Raw genomic sequence first — 27824 nt, forward strand, 5'->3', positions numbered from 1 at the left:
CCTGCTCGCCCCAACTAGAGAAAGCCCACGCGCAGCAACGAAGACCCAATGCAGCCAAAAATAAATAAATAAAATTAATAAATTTATTAAACAAAAAGAAATTACACATCTATCATCTGGACTCTTTATTTTTATTTCTTTGTATTTTAAAAAATCTTTTGATTATGCCATTCTTTTCCCTACATAGGCAAAAGTCAGAGCATATAAATTATCAAAAAAAGAAATGTTCTTAGACTTCAGTCATTCCTTCCATCAAACAATATTGTGCCAAGAAAAGGAATCAAGGCTGATATATACAATCTCCAGAGTAGGGCAATTCTACTCTAAAATGGAAGAAGAGGTATTGGGGTACACAATTTTAAAGGAAATAGAAACTTTAAAATAAACGTCTGGTTTTATTATCAAGGTAATACTGACCTCGAAGAATAAGTTAGGAATCGTTCTCCTTATTTTTTGCAACAATGTGAGATGTATTCGTGTTAATTCTTCTTTCAATGTTTGATGGAATACACCTGTGAAGCCCTCAAGTCTGGGCTTCTTTTTTAAAATTTTTCTTTTTTTTTTTTTGATTACTAATCAAATTTGATTTTTACAATTTGATTTTTAATTTTTCTTTTTTTTTTGTCCATTTCATGGCTTTCCCGTCCACACAACAAAAAAAAGCTGAACGGACTGGAAATCAAGTACTTTCCTCAGATCCACCAGAGAGCTGAGATCGCAGGGCAAACCGCTGCTCCCAGAACTGGAGAGACAGGCAGATGCAGAGAATCCTGACTTCGGGAACAGGAGCTCGGGGACAGAAACCTAAGGCAGCCTGAGCTGCTGGGGTTGTATCAGCGCTTAACCAACCTGGCGGGTGGGAAATACCCAGCTGCAGTCCCATCCAGCCCTCCTGTCTCATCCAAAGGGAGACAAACAAACATGACTCCGCAGTACTTACCAAGGCCACACCCCCGGGGTACGGGCTCACTAACAGACCCAGACCTAATCATAGACCACAGAAACTGAAAAACGCTAGAAGAGATAGATGTTTCCATAAAAGTTGCTTTTGTTTCAAGGATCTCAAATCTATTAAAACCTTCGCAAATAAAACAGGAATGTCCTCTTCTTTTGAAGGAGACAGATCTTCTAAGAACCCAGGGGAAAAACATAAAAAAACAAAAAAACTCTGAAGCTACAGGAAGGCGTTACCAACAGACCCTACATGGCCTGTCACCTCCCTCTTCACTCTCTGACTCTGGCCCTCCCGTGTCCCCTACTCCCTTCATCCCTGCCTCGTTGGCCCCCTGGCCCCCTGGCCCCTGGCTGTGACGCCAGTGGGTTAGGAGCCCTCCTGCCTCGGAGTAGCCGTGCAGCAATGCTCCATCTCAGATATTAGCATAACTGCTGCTTCTGCAACAGGCCTTAGCTCGGTGTCACCCGTCAGAGAGGTCCTCCTTGAAGACCTGATGTAAAGTGACACGTGTCCTGTTCCTTGTTTTCATCCTCCTTGCCCTCCATTATCTTTCCTCCGGGCACTTAACAGCACCTCAGCTTGTATGTGCCTTTGTGTTCATTTGTTACCTCTTTTCCCCTTAGACTGGCCTACGGTGGGCTCTTAGTAAATATTTGTGGAATAATTGGATAAATAAATGGATGAGTGAAGAGCAGATACCAAGCTGGCTTTAGGGACCACCTCTATCTCACCTCCTGCTTCCTGTTCTCTGCTTCTCTCTATGTGTTTGCTTCAATCCTCTATTTTTCCAGCTAGATTCTGACACTCTGTTCCCGTATGACATAGGGGGACACATAACCTAATGACAGGTGCCCATCCCTGCTCTGCTGACAGCTCCACTCAAGTGTTTGTCTCCAGCCTCTACTCCCCTCTCTGGCTGTTAGTTCAGAGGCACTGCCTGTCCGGCGGGAACTCTCCTTGTTCATTTCGCCTTTCTAGGTCTTAGTGTGGAGATGGGGGAGTTCGGTATCACAGACACGGCTACGTGCTCCTTCTAGGTGGGAAACTTGCTCGGCACAGGGTTGCCACAAACCTTCGATCTGTAAAAAAAAAGCACAAGAAAGTGAAGCACAGTGAAACAAGGAGGTGTCTCCCGTAGCACCTTCTGTGTGTTCACACCGGACGTGTTCCCCCTCAGCTGTTCTCCTTGCCTCCATGTGCCCTTCCGGTCCTCACGGATTGCCCCTCCTGAGTCATCCATGAGATTTATGAACCAGGAAGAGAGCCTGTAGCTCACGGAGCATCTCGTTTGCAGGAGACCTAAAGCAGGGATTTTCTCTTGTCCTGAAATATCCAAATAATCCATCCACAGAAAATGAAACAGTAAACCTCTCACCTGGGCTCTTTGCTTTGCTTTTATCTTCAGCTTCAGTTCTCAGTCAACCTATCCTGGGACAACTCGCTCAAAATCAGAAGAGAACCTGTGTTTCGATGAAATACAGGAGGGAAGGGAAGGGAGCCAGGGTTTTCCAAACACCCTTCCACCAGATATGGCATCAGACACTTTATACGTATTTTCCTTTAAAAACTACAAAGACCCTGCAGGGAGTATATTAATAGCTTTACTGTACAAATGAGGAAACTGAGGCTCAGGGAGATTTCATTATTTGTCTGAATTGTCTCACTGGTGAGTCAAGGAGCGAGATGAGGACCCAGGGGCTCATGGGTCAGCAGGCTGCTCCTCATAAATCTGTATCACTGAAATCTGCAGGATTTTAGTCATTTAAAATAGCTGAAATCTCTTAACAAGCCTTAGAAAGGCTCTAAAATTCCTCCTGGGTTGGAATGGCATAACCCTGCTTATTAAATCTCCCTCCCGAGAGGTGGAGCGAGATTGTTATAGAGCTCCACCAGGACGCCCCTCAGACTCTAGTTATCATCAAGGTGTCCCCAGCGCTCATGAGCACGTGCGGCTCCTCGAGGGACCCTGAAGTTCTCCAGCTAAGAGCCACTTTCCCTCTCTTTGGCGGGATGTTTCTGCGTGTGTGTCTGGCACTCTGCCGTCAAACAGGACAAGCCTCAGCTCCTGGTCTCACTATTTCTGAGCCACATTTTCAAAGGAAGGTATTTATTGTCCCTGGATTTTTAACAGCTGTTTCCATATCCCCCAGTCAGTACCTGCCATTCACCTACATAATGAGCCCAAGTGATATCTTAAGAGAGCCAGATATTTATTCCTGCAGCAGAATATTATACCAAACAAAGAATACTTGTAAAAAAAAAATAAAGTTCTTCCCAAATCTTTCCCTTGTATTTTCTCATGGCACCTAAATAAAACTGGAAGCAAAAAGTCGGCTTTCAATAGGTATCTACCGCACACGTGTGTTTTGGGAGAGGCCTTCGACGGCAATCAATTCTTTTTGCCAACGTGCGGGATGGAACTCGAGACAGCCATTTGGTTCATGTGCAGGGCATGGGCAGGTGGGCTGGGTTCCAGATGAAGTGGGGTCAGTCCTTTCCATCAGCGAGCGTATTTGCTAACCACCTCTTGGTCTTACGTTGGGCTTGTGTTACTAATGCAGACGTGTTTCCCTTCTTCCTACACGCAGGCGGTTGGCGAAGGGCGATAACCACAGACTCCTTGTTACAAAGCTCTACCAGTGAATCTGCTTTTATTTTTTTCCAGCATTTATTCTCCATGTACTTCTTTTTTCTTCAAATAAACGTTAATTTGATTTCCCAGATCTCTTCCGGTGAAATTACAAGGGTACCACAATTATTTATGAAGAATGTCAAAACAATACATTAATGACTTTGTAGAGTTTAAAACTCTTTAATGCATAATCCATTCACAGTGATACTAAGTACTTTGCTAGAACCATGTGTTGGTAAAGAACCAATGACTTGAGTGGTGATCACGTAATCTCTGTGTATTTTCGATACACTCCAGCTAGCTCATGTGTCGCCCTTTGAACTAAGACCTATCCTTCCACGTGGCGGCTGATTGCCCACATGGCTTTTCACGAGATGACACGAGAGAGTAAAGATCACATGTGGACACAGTTTTTTTCTCTGAAGAATATTTTACTAAGTTTATTGGAGAATTGTAGCAATGCATTAAATTAATAACAGTAATAGCCGGCATGGACATTTATTGGAAAGCCTTTCCTCCTTCCCTTTCCATAAATTCCCAGTTGTGTGCTTTGAGTGGGATTGCCCTCGTGCCCCACTGAAAAGTGAGCTCTGACTTAGCTCAGACTCTGGGTCTCTGGGTCCCCTCCCTCTGGGATTTGTTATTAATGAACACATGTTGCAATTTGGGCCAGTGAGACTGAGACGCTTACTGAGGGGCCTCTGGGGAAGGAGTTGCCTCTTTTTTCTTTCGGTGCTACCAGAAGGCAGATCGTTTCTTTCCCTGAATAGTGTATTATAGATTGGAGGTCTGAACTGCTGTAGCCACAGGATGCCTCCGGGAGGGGAGTAAGTGGCCTAGAGATGATGACCGCACACACAGGAAGCCACAGCTGAACGACCTGGAAACCCCTGGACTAAGCCTCTCCTGAAGCCAGATCTACTATCGGTATTTACACGAATCAATATATTACCAGTTTTGCTCAAGCTAGTTTGCACCATGCCTTCTATTTCCTGCAACCAAAGCACGCTAATGGACGCACCCTTCCAGATAATCTAAGAAAGAGCCACACGACCATTCCTGTTGGTGGAGTCTTCCTAGGGCCCTCCCTCCTTCTCTTTGGAACTTTTTATGTCAGAAAGACCTTTACTCTTTATTAGAAATTTCAGAAGTAATTTAGCCAAGTGCTTTGTGGAGTTCATCTGCCTCTTGAAGGGGTCTGAGACTCAGTCAACAAGTGTTTATTGAACACATACTACGTGACCACTGCCCTCTCTTCTAAAAGACACCTCCGTTTTTATCTGTCTTTATTATTTGATGCCCACAATACATTTATTTTGAAGAAACTATTACACAGTTAAATACAGGAGCTACTGACATAGTCTGACTTCCTCATCTTAAAGGTTACAAAGTTGAGCCTAAAGGAAGTTAGGTGCTTTGTCCAAGGTCTCATGGTCAATTTCAGAGTTAGAAAAAGAATTCCTGGTTTCCTGATGCATGGTGCAGTGCTCTTTCATTACACTCCATTGCCTCCTCATGTAGATTGTCGCTACCTTTGGTAATAATTATGATTTTATTGTTTTTTCCAGGCTTTAATTATCCAAGTCAGTTTGGTCTGTAAAAATTGAATCAGAAAGCTAACAAGAAGTGACTTTCCTATGAAATTTCTAGCACTTCCTATTTTCAGACAGGCTAGAAATACCCTGTGAACAGCCTTTCTCATAAGATTTGGCATCTGCCTCTTGCTATGATCAGAAATAAAAAGTGTAGGGGTTGGAGAAAATTAACTAGAAAAATATACCTGAACTTCCAAATACCAGACGCAGACTCTGCTACTGCCTAAGCTCTCTGGATTTTTCCCTATAGACCAAATGTTTGTCCTGACCTGTCCTGTTTCCACAGCAGTCATTTGCTTAATATAAAGTCTATACATTGTGATAACACTAATTTCAAATTTGAGATGAAAACTTTTCGTTCTGAAACATCAGATCCAGGAGTCATTATTGACTGACCACCTCCCATAGGCTGAAAGCTTTCTCTCAACAGAAAACCACAGGGTCTTCCTGAAAGTTGATCTTTGTTTCCCTGTGTCCTAATAAGTAATAATTCAAATGATTCCTGAGAGGAGCCGAGCAGACAAATAATGACATAGTAATAGTTCTTCAGAAATAGAATCTCCTTTTGTACTGCTGCAGTAGGGCCGGGAATGGATTTTAACTCCAATCCCCAGAGTATAATCTGGTTACTTAGTATCAGTATTCATCATACTAAACCTCTTTGTTGTTACCCGCTGTGTGCTCTGCGTAATTACTGTGCCTTTCATTAATTGTGGGTCAGATTAATTCTCTTCCATATCATACTTGATTTTCATGTGTCAATAAGCCCCGCCTAATCTATTGTTTTCTGTTACTAATAAAGAATACTTTCCATCAGTGGCTGTGTTGCTTCTTTCACACACCTGTCTATTTGATCAGTGTGCCCATCCATTATGGGTCGACAACGTGGGAAATGTGTTTTCACCTTAAAGCTCACTCAAGTACGATCCAGTAGTGAGGGGAGCAACTTTACTCTCGCATTTTAGAGATCGTCCTTGGGGATTATAGTTCCAGCCTTTCAAAATGGAGGGTAACTTCCAAGTTGCTTATATGAATGAAGTGTTGGGGAAATCAACTGAGTAAATAACCAGAAAGGACGTATTTGAAAAGAGAACAGAAACCACAAACTGAAGAATGAGGTATTTTAACAAAGAAAAGGGATATTTCTCTTTTTGTTTTCTCAACTTTCTAACACTTCATATAGATATTTAACATGGGTAGGTAGGTAGGTAGATAGATAGATACTCACATACGTGTGTATATGTTTAACGACAAAACATTATTAGGAAATAAATCAGTCCAAAAAGTTCATCTAAGTCAGGAAACAAGTAGGATAATTTAAAATTCCTTAGGGTAAACAGATCTATAGAAGAATTAAAAAGTATTTTTATACCAACAAGTATTTACTGAGTTAATTCTAATAACTTTGACCTTGTCTCCTTTGGCCATCATTTCTCTATAAGAAAGTTAGTGCCACTACTGTCTATAACATTTAGATGATGGGTAGGATGCCGTAAAACATGGAGTTTTGTTCAGTTGAGTTTTCTCCAACAATACACACTTGAATACATCCACTTTGGATGTATTACAGTTGTTACTGATATAATAAAAAGTGAACACTACTCAAGGTTTCTGAAGGTAAAATTATGTCAATAATTGGTTGTATGGTGTGGGCACATTTAGTTATTCCTTAGTGTGCTTTCAGTACAAGCTAAGTTGTGCATCTGCGTTTTTTGTTTTTAAATCCTTACAAGTTCATTTCACTCGTTGGTTTCACCTGAATAATTTACTTATTTGAAAAGCATGACCATAGCTAAATCCTATTTTAAGAGCGACATGCCCTCTCATTGGTGGCCAAGAGTGAGAAATTCTCTCTGGTACCCCAGGGGACCCTGATTAGCAGCCAGCTGCGTGGTCATTGATCCATTGTTCCTGAGTTAAGATCATGGTCCTTTTTTCCACATCCCTCATCTCTTACAGGTCTTTATACCTATTTTTCAACACACTTGGAGCTATAACTATCCCCAAGGATGACTTGGCAAGAACACTTTGGTACAACCAGGTAGCTCTAGGGCTTCAGCTAATTTTATCAACAGGGTTATTTTCAGGGTTCAAGTGCAACACAAGATTGAGGAGTCTAGAGCTTATCTCTGTTTCTTTGATCCTAATACCACAGCAGTGACAAGTCTCGACTTCTTTCACCTCCACCCTGGCCAGACCCTCTTCCTCACCATAAAGTATCTCTTGTACCTATACTTGTCACCTAGGAAAAAGTGGTAGACTCCCCCTTTTCTTGATTCAGAGAAGTCAGTTGACTTCCCCAAGTTCTGAAAAGTAGGAAACCTAATCCTACCATCTGAAGAACAAAGTCGGACTGACCTTCATGCCCTTGGACTCAGTGACACCAGGGCTCAACAAGAACCGGACCGTCTGTGAATAAAGCACGTGGTGTGGTTTATAACTTGGCTACTCAGAAACATACTTGAGTTGAACACATGATGTGACATTTGTTCAGTCATCATCCCCAAGGCTTTCAAGTTCTTGGGAGGCTGTAAAGGTTGGGCATTCCACACGGCCTCCATCACGTATCCCTAGCAAGTTTACCTGAACCACATTTCTCATTGGAATCTGCTTTCTGAGAGTTATTTTAGGGGAGACCACAATTCTCTTTGTTCTTGTTTCCATATGAATCAGAGAATGAGATCTAACCTTCGTAAATTTAGAAAATAAAAACAGCATTTGAGTAGAGAAATTATTTTGCTAGGCTTTTGATGCTATTTAATTTAATTATTCACATTAATCCTCTGTACCTTTCTGATATATCTATGTAAGCCCTTGGCATTTTCCCACTGTCCAAGATAATATCTGTATATTTCGGTGGGTGTCTTACTAACAAATATCTGCTTATTATCACCTTTTAAAAAGTGTCGTGATTCAATTTAATTCAACTGAATTCAAATTCTCCTGAGATTGTTTATTAAAAGATTATCACACCTTCATTCATCCTGACAGGTGGTTTATTATATTGCCACAATTTATCTGTAACATACGCTAGAGCATTTTGGAAGCAGCAGAAACATTAAATACCTATTATAATCCTGGCCGAGTGTGGCTGGGTGGTTTTGTTTATTTGTTTGTTTGGTGTGATTTGGTTTTTGTTTGGGAAGCACAGCGTGAGAGAAAAGAGAATTACTCCAGCATTGCCCATTTTAATTTTTATGTTGAGTCACATCCTTTTTATCAGAATCATTAAAAACAATTTAAATCTACATCTAATTTACGAAGAAGTTAAGTTGAAAGGTAAAGCCCCTGGGTTTTTCAATTACTTCCAGTTTTATTAGACAAACAATGGGGAGTTTCTGTTTCCACCGCCTTCCCACCTTCGCATTTTCTGAGGCACGCGTGACTCACCTCGGATTGCTGTAATGCTCTTCCTCAAGGAACTTGGAAACATAATTAGGAAAAAGGAGATGGGCAGCAGCTGGAACAGTACCCAGTCCTCTCTAAACTTCAAAGGGAGCTCCCAGTGCAGAAGGCTTCAGGAGGAGGAGAGGGGAGGTGAGCACGGGGTCTCTGGGCACTGTGGGATCTGCTGCCTCTGCCCACTGTGAACGATGGCAGCCCAGGGATCCAATCCAGAGGAGGATTAAGGGTAGTGGGGGTCAAGTGCTGAGGGATAGAATCTGCTCGTAATACCAGAGACTTTTATATTGCAGCAATTCAGATTTCTGTGGATCCATTTTTCACCAGCCATCTTGGTATATTCCATTTGGACTCATCGTTTTGAAAATTCTCCCATCCCTAGGTACCCATGTGCCCCCTTGTGAAATATTATCACATATAGTTCCGTAAACATGTCTCTTTATTCTCAAATGCTTCTTACTCTGCATGGAATACATTCCCCGCTCTGTTTGCCTGATGAATTCCTACTAATTCTTTAGGGATCCTCATCAAACATCATCTTCTCTGCAAAACCATCCTGACTCCAGAGGGTTAATTGTACACGACTTTGAATCCTTATTCTATTGTGTACGTGTTGCTAATATGCTTTTCATACAATATTACTAGTATTTGTGTCGGTTTGCCACACTGGACTTTTTGAAGGTATGGTTCACATCTTCTCTACGAGGTGCTGGGTTTATTGTCTAGAAATATATGTATCAAAGTACTGTCCAAAATTGTTGATATTTTCTCTAATTCTTACAGCAGTTTCACAGCCATCACATGAATAATATACAATATCTCCAGTTTCTTTTCAGGTGAGGAAACTGAAGCTCAGAGGATGTTGTTCAGAGAAGCAGCATTCCCAAGGGTAAACACCATGAATTCCAGGCCAGCATATGAAGTCCCCGCCAATTGGACCCCAAAGTGGAGGTTCACTTAAGGCACCACTGTGCTCACTTCCTGCAGACCGATACGCAGATCACCAAATGAGACACTTAGACAGTGTTCTACCAAGGTTTCTTGAATTACTGAAGTAATCGATTTTAAAAGTTCACACCAACCTTGGTCCTTGTGATCTGGTCAGTAAAGAAAGATGCCCGTCTCTAGAAATAATAGACCCTAGAAGGCAGAGCTACTGCACCTAATCCCCTGGAGTGGGTGCCGCGTGAATAGGAAGCACGGGGTGCACAGAACATGGAGTGCACCTTCATATGGCCACATAAACGAAGACCCACAGGGCTAGAGGGCATGTCCAAGTTAACCAGCTAGCGAGAGGCAGAGAGGGGACTAGTAAAGAGAGAGCTTCGGTAAGCTTGGCTTTGGGATGTGGCGCTGACAGATGCTTTGGTTACTACTTATTCCCTCTGCTCTTTATCACTGGGCACCAGCTAGCCTTTCATTGTCCTGTATTTCCTTCTTTATGAAGTAGGACCAACTGTTGATAACCTGTATCCCCCTTTGTTGTCAGTCACAAGCCTTTGCTTTTACACGTTTGGGTTTTGTACGACTTTTTGATGCTGAGTATGGGGATCGAGGGGTGAGACGTCTAAGGGAACTTCTCTTGGTTCCAAAGTGTGAAATAAACCCAGATCCACTGGTAACATCACCGTGCTCTGGGCATGTGGTGATAAAAACTCAGGAGAATATGGGATGAAACTCCAAAGCAGACTCGGCAGTAAAAGCTACACTTGTGATTTCTCATAACAGTGCCCTAGCTGCTGGTTCTGGGGTGTGGTGATGGGAGTCCACTGCAGGGAGGGCAAAGAAAGAGGAAACCGAGGAAAGGATTTGGAAATACTGTGAGGGGAGAAGGTCTTTCTGGCATATAAGCTTTGGCCAAACTACTGACTTGAGTGAGGTTGAAGACTGTCAAAACCTTGTCCCTGTGATGCTGGCTAGAAGAATCACATCTCAATATTCTCCTCTGGTTCTGTTCCACCAAAACCGGTATCCATTTCTTTCTCTGTTGACCAGGAGCCTCAAATGCCACAGAAAAGAGGATCCCAGCTTCCCTGTCTCCTGATACAGACACTCCAGTCTCACCTGCCTGTTGATTAGGAAACTTAAGCTTCTGCATGTTTAGAACAATGCAGGGCAGTGACAGACTCAAAAAGCAGGAAAAAGAGTTTTAAGGACATTATCTTGTTGAATTTGCATTCAACTGATCTGTGTTTTTGTTTAATCATAAATGGGAGTTAGAGTCAACCTACTGGCGTATTTCAAAATCAGCATCCTTTTAAAAAACCATTGATGTCGCTTCTTCATCAAAATTACATTTTTGGAGTCATGTACCACAGTGTTCATTGCTGCTCTATTTACAATAGCCAGGACACGGAAGCAACCTAAGTGTCCATCGACAGATGAATGGGTAAAGAAGATGTGGCACATATATACAATGGAATATTACTCAGCCATAAAAAGAAATGAAACTGGGCTTCTCTGGTGGTGCAGTGATTGAGAGTCTGCCTGCCGATGCAGGAGACACGAGTTCGAGCCCTGGTCTGGGAAGATCCCACATGCCGCGGAGCAACTAAGCCTGTGCGCCACAACTACTGAGCCTGAGCTCTAGAGCCCGCGAGCCACAACTACTGAGCCCACGTGCCACAACTACTGAAGCCGCGTGCCTAGAGCCCGTGCTCCGCAACAAGAGAAGCCACCGCAATGAGAAGCCCGTGCACCACAACGAAGAGTAGCCTCTGCTTGCCGCAACTAGAGAAAGCCTGTGTGTGTGCAGCAACGAAGACCCAGTGCAGCCAAAAATAAATAAATTAAATAAATAAATTTTCAAAGAACAGAATGTGACTTCTTACCATTTCTATAAAACATAAGTAGGAATTACTTCATATAAAAATTGATAAAAATTTTCCTAACATTAAAAGACCTGGAAAACAGATTGGAAAGGTTTATTACTAGATAAAATAAAGATACTATATTACTAATATGGTTGGCTCTGAAAGTGTATCTTTCATCTATAAACCTGTGTAACAAGGAAGTCAATTTATTTCCAATTTGTTTGTATGACCTACGATTTGGGTACAGTGATATCAGAGTGCAACATACCCATGCATACACACACCCACTCCCTCCTTCTATTAAAGTAATAGTTTTCTTTTGATCTTTACTGTATTTCTTCCTTCTTTTTCCAGCTTGGCTTTCCCTTTGCTTTGCAAACATGTCAAAGCATGTCTGGTCAAAAGTTCATCAGAGAGACAATGGTGTGGGGTAATAAATACAAGAGGTAAAAAGAGGATCCCAGTTTCTGACACATCACCAAAATGGTGGAATGGAAACAAATCCACAAGAGCCCAAATGGGCAGGTAGTCATATAATTACATCGTTATGACCTCCTCCTTGTGTATTTTTGGTAGATGTGCGTATTGCTTTTCTAGAGCTTCTGTAACAATTTACCACAAACTGGGTGGATTAAAATAATAGAAAACGAACTCTCTTATAGTTCTGGAGGACAGAAGTCTGAAATCAAGGCGCTGGCAGGGCTCTGCCCCCCCCCAGAAGACTTAGCGGAGCTTCTTTTCTTGCCTCTTCCAGCTTCTGGTGGTTCCTGGTGATTGTTGGCTTGTGGCCACGTTACTCGAACCTCTGCTTTTGCCTTCACATTACCTTTTCCTCTGCGTCTCTGTGCCTCCTTTTCTGTCTCTTATAGGGATACTCACATTGGATTGAGGGCCCACCCTCCTCCAGGATGATTTCATCCCAATCTTAACTGCATCTACAAAGACCCTATTTCCAAATAAGGTCATATTCTGAGGTTCCAAGTGGATGTGAATTTTGAGGGGACACTATTCAAGCCACTACAATACGGGGGGAAAAAGTGTCTCTAAAGGCATGGCTTATGGTGGATCCTGCCCACAGAGGTGGCATGGTGCTCACCACTGCTCCTTCGGCCCCAGCCTCCCAGCCTTCCCATCGGGCTTCCCCTCAGGTGGGGTCAGTCACCTGGCAACCTGTGCTTGGCTCTATTCCCCACCATTGTCTCCTGCCATGGTCCATCCTTCGTCTGCCCTCCGGGCGCATGTGCACACTGGAATAATGGACTCCTGACTGGTACCATTCTCTCATCTTGCAAAGGAGTGTCCATCCAGGAGCAGAGAGGTGAAGCCTTTGCCTGAGTTTACGTCATGTCTGGCTCATCCTCTGCACCCAAGCTCATCCTGGACTGGCTGTGCCGTGATGTACTGACTCACTCCTTTTTGCCTCATTTTGTGCAATCTTTTTTTTTTTTGGTGGGGAAGGGACACACCATGCAGCTTGTGGGACCTCAGTTCCCTGACCAGGGATTGAACCCAGGCCACAGCAGTGAAAGCCTGGAATCCTAACGACTAGGCCACCGGGGAACTCCCCCATTTTGTGCAATCTTGCAAGTTCATCTCGTTATTAGGACATTTTTGTTCTTTCTATTGCTCCTTGCAATCCTCTTCCAAATTCCAACTGATCTCTCACAAAACGTCTGCCTCCCTTCTTCCTTATTTCCTCTCCCTTGTCTCACTCGGATTGTCTTTATTACCCTCCACATCCCCCAAACCCTGAAGTTAAAAATGCTAGTGATGTATCTGCATCAAAGAGAAGGAAGACTCTACGTCTTGAGATAAATTTAGAATAAAGAACCCTTGCCATCAGCTTCTAATGTGTTTGAAAGTGGGAGGGCCTCCTTCAATATCTTTATAAAGCTCTCATTTGTTCTTCTAAGTTGTTAAATTTATTGGCCTAAAGTTGTTCGTATCACCCCTTACTATCCGTGTGCATGTGTTCAGTTCTGGGTGGTTTATCGCCTGTGTAGGTTCATGTTGCCACCACCTTGGTCAAGATACAGAACAGTTCCATCCCCAGAGGCTCTTTTTATAGCCATCGCCTCCATCCTTAACCCCTGGCAACCACTCTTCTAGCCTCCATTTCTAAATTTTGTCATTTGAAGAATGTTATATCAAGGGAATTCCGTAGCATGCATTCTCTTGGGACTGGCTTTTTTCACTCAACATAATTCTCTGGAGATTTACCCAAGTTGTTGCCCATATTACCAGTTTGTGTCTTTTAACTGCTGAGTGGTATTCCATGATGTGGATATGCCCTGATTTGTTTAGCCATTTACCCATTGAAAGATGTCTGGATTGTTTCCATTTTGGGGCTATTATGAATAAAGCTTCCAGGAAGATTCCTTTTTGTGTGAACATAAATTTTCACTTCTCTGGGATAAATGCCCAGGACTACAATTGCTAGGCCATATGGTAGTTACACGTCTTATTATCCTTTTAACGTCTAGACTTCGAAGTGATGTTCCCTCTTTCACACCTGATATCGGTATTTTTTGTTTTCTCTTTTTATTGACCGTTCTTGCCTTTCACTTTACCCATTTTCGTAACCTTTTCAAAGTACTGATGTTTTTCAATAAACTTAATTTTAGAATAGTTTCAAATTCACAGAAAAGTTACAAAGATGGCACTGAGAGTTCCTATACGTACAGAGGTGAGACACTGTTTTTCCTTCTTCTTAACGTCTTACATTAGTGTGTTTGCATTTGTTGCAACTAAAAAACCATCCTTGATTCATTACTATTAACCAAACCCTGGATTTATTCTAATGACACTGGTGTATCCCTAACGTCTATTCCAGGATCCCATCCAGGATTCCACATCACATTTATTTATTTTTATGGGAAACATAATTTTATTTTTTTAATTGAAGTATAGTTGATTTACCATGTTGTATCAGTTTCTGGTGTGCAGCAAAGTGACTCAGTTATACACATATTCTTTTCATATTGTCTTCCATTATGGTTTATCACAGGATATTGAATGTAACCCCCTGTGCTATGCAGCAGGGCCTTGTTTGTCATTCTATATGTAATAGTTCTCTACATCACATTTGGTCGTCACGCCTCCTTAGGCTCCTCTTGGCTGTGCAGTTTTCCCCTTTTCTTGTTTTTGATGACCTTGATGGTTTAGGAGAGAACTGGTCAGGTATTTTGTAGAATGCCTCTCAACTGAGGTTTGCCCGATGTTTTCCATATAGGAAAGCTTGTAGGTTTGGGGGAAGAAGACGGCAGAGAAGAAGTGTCCTCCTCTCATCTTATCAGGACTCTCTGCGGTGGCCATGACTTATCTCAGCTGACGTTGACCGAGATCACCTGGCCAACAGGATGTTGCCAGACTTCTCCACTACGAAATTACTCCCCTTCTCTTCCTGCTCTCTATTATTTGACAGCAAGTCACCAAGTGCCAGTTATATTCAGGGAGAAGGGTGAGGGGAGGATTTTAGCTCCTTCTTCTGAAGGGGCTCCTCTACTTCCAAATTCTCCTATTTTCCTCTGAAGCACCAGTATCTAAGACAAATAAAACTCTTTCTTATTCAATAGTATAGTATTTTGAAAGTTTTGTCTAAGTGCTAGTATGGAAATGATGTATTTTCTGCTTTTTTATTGCAGATGTACATTTCAGCTACGTCAGGGTTAAATAGGTTTTTATTGGCTGGCTTGGGGACTTAATCACCATTGACCATTTTGTGCTTATGGGAAAATGCATTTTAAGACCTAAATGACTACTAACATACTTAGAAACAAAACACACGTCCCAGTCAGAGGCTATTATAAGATATAGAAAGAAACCCAGGGCCCCCTCTTTCTTTCTGCATCAAATCTAAGCTCGTGTTCCCAGCTTTGGAGACACTTCATTCCAGACCCTAAATTGCATCCCATTCTATTTCTTTTACGCAGCTCGGGTTGCCATGCCAATTTGGAAATTAAAATATTTAGGCAATTCAACCCTCTAAATTCCTCTCACCATTTTTGGTAATTGTATCCCTCAGCACTCATCTGCTCTTTCTCCAACTGCCTTCTAATATTTACATTCCTTAGCTTTGCTCTAAATTTTGTTTAAAAGCCCATTTTTTGTTGATTCTTTTAGCATTTCAGAAGTCTCTATGGTTTTGCAGCTCTGGCCTTTTGAAAGCCACGGTTGTAGTTCTAATGTCATCAGAAGAGGCACAGACTGTTTGTCTGGAAAACCTGTTCCAGAATATTTATCAAATGCCTGCTAATGTGTCAGACACGGCATCCGGCTCTGGGCACAGAGTGGACGCGGAGAGCTGGTGGGCCACCACAAACCACCAAGGGTCTTGCACAAGGTCCCTTACTTCTCCACTCTGCTACCAGAGCGGTCACTCTAAAATGGAAAACGAGTCGTGTTTCTCTTGTATTTAAATGCTTCAAGAGTCTTTATGGTTTTGGAGAAAAAACACACTACTCTGTATAAACTAGATAACTAATAAGGACCTACCGTAGAGCACAGGGAACTCTACTCAATACTCTGTAATGACCTATATGGGAAAAGAATCTAAAAAGTGGATACAGTATATGTATAACTGATTCACTTTGCTGTACACAGAAACGAACACAACATTGTAAATCAACTCTACTCCAGTGAAAATTAATCTAAAAAAAAACAAACCAACTCTGTGTTTCATGAACGAAGTCTGACGGGACCATGAGCATGTGCCAGGGCCTTGCAGCCTCAGCTCACAAGTGGTCCCACCTCCCAAGGACGCTTCTCAACTCCCCACCCAACACCTCCTCATGCTCCAGCCCTGCCCGACCTCCCCTCCGTGCCCTCACCCCTGTCCCATTATCACTGTTGTCCTCCATCCCCAGACACCTGGGCTTAGAAGTGGGGAGTGTAGGGGTCAGGGGTGTGCCCCGTGGCATTTCAGGGTGAGGTGAGGCCATGCCCCCCCATCCTTAGGCAGCAGCACCAGGTGCGTTCATCGGGGCCCCTCACCCCCAGGATCCACGGAGTAAGAGGGCTGCGATCTCTTGGGAACTGCTTGTCTGCTCTGGGCGGGGGCAGAAGCCCGTGGAAAGGGAGACTGACTCCCCTGCCCGCAGCTGGGGTCCTGCAACATCATTTTGCACTGGGCCCCCCAAATACGTAGCCAATTCTGACGTGAGTAGACAAGCAGTGTAATCTGGCTTTCTTTTTTTTTTTTTTTTTTGCCATACGCGGGCCTCTCACTGCTGTGGCCTCTCCCGTTGCGGAGCACAGGCTCCGGACGCGCAGGCTCAGCGGCCATGGCTCACGGGCCCAGCCGCTCCGCTGCATGTGAGATCCTCCCGGACCGGGGCACAGACCCGCGTCCCCTGCATCGGCAGGCGGACTCCCAACCACTGCGCCACCAGGGAAGCCCTGGCTTGCTTTTTAAAAGGAGCTTTCTGACCGCTGTGTTGACTGTAGAAGTGGAAGGGTGAAAACAGGAAGACCAGTAAGGAGGCAAAAACTCCAGGTGGCAGATAATTGGGAATCAAATCAGAGTGGCATCAGAGAAGATGGTAAGAACTGATCAAATAAAAATAGATTCTGAAGGGAGAGCCAAAAGTATTCATTGGCAGATTAGATATGGAGCCTAAGAGAAAGCTGTGGTCAAGGATGACTCCGTCATTTTGTCTTGAGAAACTAAAAGGACAGAGTTGTCATTAACTGAAAAGAGAAAAGAGGAACAGATTTGGGGGGAAGAGCTGAAGTTCAGGTTCAGACTACCTAAATTTGAGATGTCTCTTAGGCATCCAAGTACAGATGTTGAGAAAGCAGTTGGGTGTATTCCACAAGTTAAGGGGACATATCCAGGCTGGAGAAATAAATATGGGAGCCGTCAGCATATGGGCGGCATTTTAAAACATAAGATTTCATGAAATTATCAAGAGAGCAAGGGTACATAGAGGAAGATTTGAGAACTGAGCCTATTTAAAGACAGAGGAAATGAGAAAGAATTAGCAAAGCCCAGAATTAGCCAAGAAGCAGGCTTTGAGAGAGGGAAAAAAACAGGAGTGTGTGGTATAGTGAAAGCCAAGTGAAGGACGTATTTCAACGAGCAGGGAGTGATCAACTAGGTCAAATGCTGCTGAAGGGTTCACCTAAGATGAGGGCTGAGATGTTTAGTAAAGTGGAAAGAGATGGCCTCGGACTTGGTGAGAGCAGTTTTAGTGGAGTGCTTGTTGGTTTAGTCAAGTGCGTTCAAGAGGACAGGTGAACGGGAATTGAAGAAAGCCAGGTTAGGCAACTCTAGAAGAAGTTAGTTGTAAAAGGTTTCAGAGAAATGCAGTGGTAGCTAAAAAGGGAATTGGAATCAAAAGGAAGTTTTTTTGGTTCAGTTTTAGTTTTTTTGGTTAGGTTGGTTTTTCGTTTTCTTTTTTGCGGTAAGCGGGCCTCTCTCACCGTCGTGGCCTCTCCCGTTGCGGCGTACAGGCTCCGGACACGCAGGCTCAGCGGCCATGGCTCACGGGCCCAGCCGCTCCGCGGCATGTGGGATCTTCCCGGACCGGGGCACGAACCCGTGTCCCCTGCATCGGCAGGCGGACTCTCAACCACTGCGCCACCAGGGAAGCCCATGGTTGGTTTTTTAATTTGTACGGACTGAGGGTAATCCAGCAGAGAGGGGACATTGATGGTCATGGAATTGTGCTCCTGAGCAGTGAGGGGATGGGAGCTGGTAATCAAGTGGAGGGGTCCCCTTGGCGAAGAGGGGCACATGTGTACAGATGCTGGTCGGTGGGCAGGGGAGGTGCTGAGAGCTTCGTGTGTGGGCTCTGTTCTCTTGTGGTTGCTTCATTTTTCTCAGTGAGATGGGAAGCCGAGTCATCAGCTGAAAGCAAGGAAGCAGAAGGAGGTGTTAAAAGTTTGAGAAGGGAAAAGAAGAAAAGAAATAATAATGTAAAAGAGCAGGACAGCAAATGGACTGGGAGGACGTGGTGGGACCGCCGAGCAGGCCCAGGCTCCCCTTCGGGTCTGTGGTCACGCATCCAAGGGAGCCAGTCAGCATGGCTGCCCTTTCTCCAGACACAGCCAGCTGCACAGGCTCAGGCCTGAAGTCGGTGGAGAGAAGGGTTGAAGCAGCGTGGGTGTTTGGTCAAGTAAGAGGGACAACAGAAATGAGGATGTGTTCCAGGGAGTGCTGACGGGGCTTGACCACGGGATTTAAGCTGGGCCAGGAGAAAGGTCAGGGTGTGAAGGGGTTAAGGGACGTGAAAGCCTGGAAGAATTGAGTCCAAGGGAACCTGAGGGACTGAGCTGACCACTTATGAGAGATTAGTCCGAGAGCGGGATGCTTGAGCCTGAGATTATGAAGCTGTTGAGTGATGACATGGTTTAAGTTACGACAATGGGAAAGGATCTCTTTGATAGGATGGAAGACAAGATCACTGAAGGAAAGGCGATCACAGTACTGACCGGCCAGGAATGGTATTAAAAACCATCTGATTCTGAGGCAGGGGGTCCAACAACTGTGCTCTGAGGAAATCTTATTTTAGGGAGAGTTGACTAGCTAAACATAAAGTTTTAAAGTTAAACCAGAAAACATGAAGGGGTGGAAGAAACATGAACAATATGAACAGAAGGTTGTGTATCAAATGTGCAGGACGCGGTGTCCAACAGTTTACACGCATCATCTTATTTATTCCTGGCAAGAACACTGGATGCTAGAGACTGTTATCATTCCTCTCTTCCAAATGATGAACATGAGGGCCATGGGGGTTGGAAACTATGTCCAAGCACACCTCTGTCTGAGTCTAAACTCTGAGCTTTTAGCCAATACGTCCGTCTGCCTTGACAGATGCAGTGGTTATGATAGAGCAGGTAATCTTAAACTCTGCATCCCGAGATGTGGGTAACAGACTTAGGGGATCAGAAACTCTTAAGAACACTATTGTATACAAAGTGCGGTAATATGCATTATCTCATCCAATCCTCATATTAATCCTGTTTATTAAGCAATCTGTCCAGATCATGGGACCAATAAGTAGCAGGGCCTGGATGTGAATCCGTCTCCTCTGACCTCCTACTCAGGTACGCTTCCCACTAACTTCCACCACCTTCAGGAGATGGTTCAGACAGAAACTTAAAAAAAAAAACAGAAAGTCTAAACGGTTTTGAATAAATATACTAATAAGGAGAGTATTACTAGTTATTTCTTTTTTAGAACCTAACAGGGTAAGTCTCATAATTCCTGTTTCCATGGGAACATTAGTACAGAATGTAGCGTTCTTTCTGTTGTGGAATGTTCTCGCTATACATCCATGCATCCATTCAACTAATATCTATTGAGCAAATAGTCTGTGCAGGCACTGTGCTAGATGCAGAGGATACAATTGAATAGGAAACATCCCTGCTCAAAGGGAAACTTCAGGCAGCTCCAGGCCTCCAGAACCTCAGATCCTCTGCAGCCTTTTCATGTCAATGTAAGGCATTGCACTTGACCTAGAATACACCCTATCTCTTAGGACCCAGTTACCTAAGAGATCATTCCTCTCCCCAGTGGTCTGGCACAAAGTACGATCAGCTGTAGTGCCCTGGAGATGCAATCTTAGATTTGGACTTTGGGGAAAAAGAACTGGGGTGTTTTCCCAGAAAAGGATGGTCCTACTTCAAGACGGTCCAATATATATACATATTTTTTGGAGTAGAGTCAATTTACAATGTTGTGCGGTTTCAGGTGTACAGAGAAGTGAATCAGTTATACATATACATATATCCACTCTTTTCTAGATTCTTTTCCCATATAGGCCACTACAGAATATTGAGTAAGAGGGTCCAATTTTAAAGCTAGATTTAAAATACACCTTTTGCTTGGCAATCTAACTGGCTCCAGTGGCCCTGTACTGACCCTCATTCACCACTTGGCCATGCCTTGAGCTAGAAGTACGTGGGTTTGTACATACCAGGTAACGGTTATGGGCTCTGTGGCCCGACACCCCTCCTGCCTGACTGGGCCCAGGGCACCAGTCTGTAAGAATAAAGGACAGGGGTGGGCAAATTCCACTTTGATTAGGTTGGTGCTGAAACACTGGGTGAGCTGTAGCACAAGACGTCCAGGGCGGCTATTTCTACATGCAGAGAAATGTGTGCACTTCCACTTCATAATGCTTCTAATTAAGAATGACACACATACTAGTTCTAACTGAGCCTGCTGTCTACAAGTAAGCGGGAGGGTGTTAGGGTTTGCCTCCAGATATAGAAGACCACACTGGTGCTCCTCGAGGCAGTGTAACACGTGTTGCCTCACTTCCCTCTGGGCTTAAAACATGTGAGTCACAGTACAATTTAAGAATTACACTCCTTGTCTCTTACATTTGTGAAAGTTAAGTGAGACAAATCAAAGTTTTCTTATCCAAAAAAAAAAAAAAAAAGAGGATCCAATACCTATGGGGTTTTCAAGAACCTTTTCAATCCGCAAAATGTTTCATATTCTCTTTATATCTGATTCGGTGAACTACTCCGATCACAGGTTTAATTTATTCGAGTCCTTTTTGCAGTTGCGGGACTCCACAAATCTGCAACTCCTACAGCTTTAAGAGCAGGTAGTTCTCGTCTGGAGCCCGGGAGGCGGCGTCCTCTCCGGGCTCCGCCACTCCCGGCCCGGGGGCCAGGGCACCGAGGCCCGCCGCTGCCGGCCCCGCCCCGCCGCCCGTGGTGCCCAGAGCCGCCGCCGGGGGTGCTGCGCTTTCCACCTGCGGGAGGAAGCGGCCCGCACCGCCGCCGCTCCTCCGGGCTTGGCTGGTTCCTGGCCGCGGAGAGCGCGTCGGGGGACCGGCCCCGCGGCGCGGGCCTGGGCAGCGGAGAGCGGCCGAGCCGCCTCCTCACCTCCCCGCGCCCGGGCGCCCGGCCTACGCGAGAAGCCGGAGCCTTCGGGCAGCGCGCTTCCTCCCCCGAGGGCGCGAGCTCGGGGCTTCCTGCGGGCCCGCCCATCCTCCGCCGCCCGGCTACGCGCTCCGCGCCCTCGCGGGCCCTGCCGCCCTCTCCGTCCCCAGCTCTCCCAGGCCAGGCACACCCACTGCCGCTGCCGGCCTTCGGGGCCCCGGCCTCCGAGTTAAACCCAGCCTCCCGACCCTCGCCGGCCGCAGCTGCACACCCAGCCCTCCTCCCGGTCCCCGCCGCTCGGAACGGAGCACAAAGAGCCCTGCGCCTCCCCAGCCCTCGCCGCTGCCACACCCGCCGGTCCCCCAGCCTCCTTCGACCTCCGCGCTGGCTGGACGCGGGCCCCCTCCCCTCTGCCCCCTCGCGCCCCTCCCCCAGGGCCGGTCAAGTCCACCCAGCGGTCCCCGAAACCCCGTGGGCCGGGGCCCTGGGCCGTCTCCCCGAGTCCTCTCGGCCGCGCGTCCCGGTCCCGGCCCCTCCTCCGGGGCCCTCCGCCTCCCTCGCCTCCCTCGCCCCTCCCGAGCTGGGGTGGGAGCGGCGGCAGCTGGAAGAGAAGCGATGAGGTCATCCTCTCCCTCGGAGTCAGCTGGTGGAGGAGAGGCAGCGGGAGGAGGGAGCGCGCGCGCGGGGAGGAGAGGGATGTGCAGGTCCGAGGGGCGCCGCGGCGGCCGCTGCTGCTCCTGCTGCTGGCGGCGGCGGCGGCTCGGGCGGCAGCCGCGGGGCCGGGACGGCGAGGAGCGCGGGCGGCGGGCAGGGGCGCGCGCCGGGCGCCGCGAGCAGCTTGGCTCCGCGCAGGCAGCCAGGCGGCGCTCCTGCCGGCTCCGGGCGCGCCGCTAGCCCGGCCCAGCGCCCAGCCCGGCGGGCGGCGGGCGGCGGGCGAGCCGGCGCAGGAGCGGGCGCAGGGACAGCGGCAGGGGAGCCGCGCCGCCAGGGAGGGAAGCCGGGGCGAGGCGAGGCGGCGGCGGGAGGAGGAGACAGCGGGGAAAGGTGTCACATAAAGGAAGGCTCTTCTTCGCTTGGGAGGCATCATGGCCGCTAAGTCAGACGGGAGGCTGAAAATGAAGAGCAGCGACGTGGCGTTCACCCCGCTGCAGAACTCGGACCACTCGGGCTCGGTGCAGGGACTGGCTCCGGGCTTGCCGTCGGGGTCGGGAGCCGAGGACGAGGAGGCGGCAGGCGGCGGCTGCTGCCCGGACGGCGGCGGCGGCTGCTCGCGCTGCCGCTGCTGCTGCCGCTGCTACTGCTGCTGCGCCGGGAGCGGCGGCTCCGGGGGCTCGAGCGGCCCGGGCGGCGGCGGCGGCGGCGGCGGGGCGGGCTCCGCCGCGCTGTGCCTGCGCCTGGGCACGGAGCAGCGGCGCTACTCGCTGTGGGACTGCCTCTGGATCCTGGTCGCCGTGGCCGTGTACTTCGCGGACGTGGGCACGGACATTTGGCTCGCCGTGGACTACTACTTGCGCGGCCAGCGCTGGTGGTTCGGGCTCACGCTCTTCTTCGTGGTGCTCGGCTCGCTCTCCGTGCAAGTGTTCAGCTTCCGCTGGTTTGCGCACGACTTCAGCACCGAGGACAGCGCCGCCGCCGCCGCCGCCGCCGCCGCCGCCGCCAGCTGCCCGCAGCCCGGAGCCGACTGTAAGACGGCGGCCGGCAGCGGCTCTGCAGCCGCGGAAGGCGAGGCTCGCCCTTCCACGCCGCAGAGGCAAGCGTCCAACGCCAGCAAGAGCAGCATCGCCGGCAACAGCAGCGGGGCCACGCGGGCCAGCGGCCAGCGCAGGTCTGCGTCCTGCTCCTTCTGCCTCTGGCTCCTGCAGTCGCTCATCCACGTCCTGCAGCTCGGGCAGATCTGGAGGTACCGTATCGGGGGTGGGGGAAGAGGGAGATTTGCTGCCGCTCCTGCGTCTCCACTGCTTTACTCTTGCACAAGAAAATCGTTGAGGGTTGCCGTGGTAGTAACCCTAGTCACACTCCTTCCGGGTTTTGGTTTGGTTTGGTTTTAAATTTGTGATCACAACCTAGGGTGGGAGAGGAGTGAGGGGCAGGAAAGGCAGCAAAGTGGCTTTGAGCGCTCAGCCCTTGTCTTCCCACCCCGTTCGACCAGCTTCTCTATGTGCTACACCCCCCTTCCCTCTCCCCCCCCATTTTTAGTGATCCTGTTTCTGTGAGTAGGAGAGGATTCCTATCACATCTTCTAAAACTCCTTTTTAATTATGTTGAATTTGAGGTATGTGTTGCAGTTTGGATGGCTTCTTTTGTTCCCTGAGAAAAATTGCTAATTCTAGTTAGATGGAGCTATTGCTGTTCAAAAGTACCCACATTTTAATTCTCACGGCTAGAAGAGTACTGTGCTTCAAGTAAAGAGCTTAGTAGGGACACACTTGTTTTTTGGGGGGACTGTGTATATCTATATCTATTTTTATATCCATCTCCAAATACCAGTAAGTACACTTTATGTGACTTACTTATGTGACTTACACTTATGTGACTTACTCTAGTGGTGCCCTTTCTGATTATCCTGCAGTGTCACCTCAGCTGATTTCTGGGATAGCTAAGAACCCTTGGAAGAGGGTGGTGCATCTTGTAAACTTTGACCACACTTGGCATCTTCATTGACTTTCTTTGCTGCTTGTCACCTGATCTACCAAGTGTTTACACAGATATCACTTCCACTTACAAACTGGAGTACAAACTGGAATATGGTTCCTTTGGGCAGAGGGAATCATCTCTGGAACCGTCACAGCCTGGATTTAGGAATATAACGAAGTGGCAGGCTCAGGAATGCGTTTCTCCAGGTTTTATATGTTTTTGATAGCTTTTTGAATGATATTTTACAGCTACAAGAATTCTTGGTGTTGAAGCATTTAAATGCTAACATCCCAGAGTTATGCTTTTTGGGTTTTTCTTTTTTTTGGGGGGGGGTGTTTAAAATAACTTAGTAAGTATAAGTAAAATGAGGAAACTTCCTCACAAGTGCACTGATATGGGACTACACTCTGCTATGCCAGTGTCCTTTTCAATTTTATTTGTAGCTATTTTTGTGATTAAAAAACCAAAACGATTATGAGTCATTAACTCTGCTACAACTCAGAGAATTTGTGGAACGGAGCTAAAATCGTCTTTTACGGTGAAGTGTAGTGTTTTCATTGAGAAGAGCAAGTGTGATTATTTTTCAGTCTTTTCCGGGACCGTTGCTTTGTAAAGCAGGGTGAGCATTGCCACAGACAGTGACTTTTCAAACTGAGAAACTTTTTTTCCAAGCAGATACTTTTTGGTAAAGTGCTATATGATACGCAGTGCGACCAACTGATGTTGGAAACTTCCATGCTTTGGACTTAAAGGACGTTTTGAAATGTCAGTTAAGTGTGATAGCTCTATTTCCCATGGTTGACTACTGCAAAGGCTTGCAGCTTGGTGCTTTTCGAGTGTGATGAACTCAAAGGCTTGATTTAATTACTGAAATTATTTAGGGGGTGAGATTCATATGATTAGCAGTTTTAATCTGATAATGTGGTAAATGAAGCCTAACACTCCATTTGTTAACTTCTGCAAACTTCATGCAGGATTTGGAAATCACTCACTTTTACCTTTAAAATGTCTAGATTTATGTAAATCATGCAAACACTTCTCAGTTCTATTAGCTGAAGAACTATCTATGTTTCTTACCGATTTACACTTTATGAAAAATTGAATATCAAATTCTAGTTGTGTTTATTAGACCTTCTAGACCAAACATTTTGCCAATTGAAAAATGATGTTTAATATCTCAGGACATAAAATGTGGAAAGTGAGAAATAATTAGGTAAAGAAAAGGGCCTGAATACATCTCAGCGAGACCATAGCCACTGGGTCATTTGGCCACACAGCAAAGCTGTGGAGGGGTGGCGGGCAGGGATGGGTAAGGTTCGGTGCAGAAGGAAAACCACAGGCTGCCAGACAAATGCATTCACCAGCCCAACCCTTGGAGAAACTATGGTCACACATGGCTCCTTTTTGTCGAGCATTTCTACAATATTTTCCTTAAAGGCTTCAAAGTTTATTCTGCTAACACATGGTCATTTGGGAGGAGATAGTATTTTTTTAGATATATATACACATATTTTAAAAAAATATTTGTTTACATATTCAGAATAATGTATTTAATAATGTATATCTGAATTATCTAATCTTACTGTTCTTGGATTCTGGCTAAGATATTTGGAGGATGGTGGGGTAACTTGGTGGAAGCATGATCTAAGACCCCGCCTCATTTTCTCCTTATAATGTTAAAAACAAAGCAAAAAAAAACAAACCAAAAACTTTAGCCTAAGGTAAGGAAATTGAAATGGGGTCAGAGAGTTCATGGAATGTAACACTCAGATGCATTCCGAATTGTTTCAGTTTCTCTGAGCGTAGAAGATTTGAATGGAACTTGGGGGGATGGGTGCGTCTTTGATAATAAACTGGTGAAATGCAGTTCATCTCAGATTATTATATTAGACCATTATCTTTGACCACTGTGATTCCTTAATTAGGAGCATCCCTCTGGATTTGCAAGCTTTTCTTTTCAATGCATTGTACACAAATGTTGCAGAAAGACCAAGGTATCAATGGTTCAAAGCTCAGAGTTCATTACTCATGTTTTAACATGCTACTTTCTAAGATCAATAAAATAGATTTTAGCTAGGTTGGTAACTGTTCATTGTATTTCCATGGAATTCAAGTTATTTTAGGTAAGGGTCAGATTCTCAAAGCTCTCTGTAGATAAAATCCTTTGAAATACCATCAAAGTGTTTGCTTGCCCAGAAATAGCTGTTGGAAACATTTTGGACAAGATTTGCCTGTATTCATACATTTATTACAGATGCAACTGCTGAAAGCAATGGTACGTATTCATTTTAATTAATGTTTACTAATGGAAAAATTAATGGCAGCTTTTAAAGTCGCAGCAGTTGATACTGGGAAAGAGCCGTTTGAAATAATAAAGTGAATTTTTGCTACCATGTGAAAAGAGCAATTGTGACTTTAGAGGAACTGTGTCTGTGAATGAATGAGGAAGTACTTTTTCTTTCTTGTTCACATCATGTGATTCCAGAAGTTACTAAGAGCGCAGTTCAGCCAGTGGGAATCAGAAACGCGCAATCAGATCAGCTTTTAGTCTTCATGATACCCGTGATCAATTATATCTGGACGTCTTCTTCCTTCAGAGTTTATGACTTACTCTTCAAATTTGACCTGAATTTCTCCTACACATGTACATGTGTAGGTACGTACATACTTAGTTGTTTTTTAGCAAATAGGCACATGGTAACTGATAACTCCGTGGATGGTAGAATGGGGAATATTTTTACCATTTTTGGTTTTGTTTCTGAATATCTTATTGTGAGAGTCACCTGGTGGAAGAACAGCTTTCTTGTGTTTCTCATGCTTGATCCCCCACGAGCTATTAACATGTGTCCCGTATTCAGGTACTTGGGAAAATGACGGGTTAAGCAGAATTAGGCAGATTTCTCCACAGCAGGACTTCTCAGAGCCTTTACTTACTAAGCTGTTGTGCAGTTGTCAGTAAGTTTTTAAAGGCACAGCTATTAAATCCTCTTGTAATCATGGGTCACACAAAGCACTTTGAGAAACATTGTTCTATGCCATTCTTCAACTTGCCCAAACAAGAATTATAATAAGAAGAATTTTATGTGGTACGTTAAACATCTACAAATATTTTTATACTCCTCTCTCGTCTAAGCATTAGTACTTCTGTATATGAGAAGGCTGGCAGAGAGATTACTCAAAGATTACTCAAGATTGCTTAAACTCAGAGGGATTAAGTAACTGGCACAAGGTTACCCAACTATTATGTGATGTAGCTCAGAGTCAAAACCAGGCCTGTCTTACCCTAAAGTCTATTTTTCTGGCTCAATTAGCTACCTCCAAATGCCAATTTGGATAATAAGGGCAACAATGTACAAAAATGACAACTTCCCTTCACTAAGGTTGGCAAAGTTTGAGAGAGAGCTGAGTTTAGACAAGTTAGGATGTTTCTCTAATACACACCAGTGGTTCAGTGGCAGAACGGAGGCTGGAGCTCAGATCATCTGACCAGTGTTCTTCTTCCTACACCACTTGGACGCACTGAGGTTGTTGTAGTGGCATTAACGACTAAGTGGCATAATGTATGTGAATAAGCAGAAAGTGCTTTGCAAATGATAAAAAATTCTAGAGATAAGGAATGGGTAGGAAGATAGCATACTGGGTACAGCTGCGAGTGTTGAAAAAGTACCTTATTGATTCTGAGTTAGTTCTGAATTCTGATATACGTCAAGCACGATTGGTGCCCTTTCCTGAGTTTATTGAATGGTCATTTCCCGTATATCTGTGTTCCCGCTACTGCTTATTAATTTATCTATTCATCTGTATTGAGTACCTGCTGTACTCAAGGCACTATGCTAGTTACTAATCGCCCCAAGATGAATAAAGTACACATCTTCTTTCAAGGAATCTACTGTCTGATGAGGAGGATGGAACAGTAAACCCACAATTTCAGTACTGGGAAATAAGCACTCTGA

At 45.3% G+C, this 27824-nt stretch overlaps 1 protein-coding gene across 1 annotated transcript in view; it reads left to right on the forward strand.

Annotated features, from left to right (window-relative positions):
• Positions 1-21933: 21933 nt before the first annotated feature.
• The window catches only part of XKR4 (XK related 4), a gene marked incomplete at both ends in the record, with an annotated part of 314354 nt that continues 308463 nt past the window's right edge, over positions 21934-27824 (forward strand). Inside the window, 2 exons of the mRNA XM_082858830.1 lie at positions 21934-22015; positions 22318-23137. Of these exons, the coding sequence (XP_082714956.1) occupies positions 21934-22015; positions 22318-23137 (902 nt within the window). The remainder of the gene's footprint in view (positions 22016-22317; positions 23138-27824) is intronic.

The sequence above is a fragment of the Leucopleurus acutus genome (genome assembly GCF_964270905.1).
Source record: "Leucopleurus acutus genome assembly, chromosome: 17".
In the NCBI taxonomy this organism is placed as follows: Eukaryota; Metazoa; Chordata; class Mammalia; order Artiodactyla; family Delphinidae; genus Leucopleurus; species Leucopleurus acutus.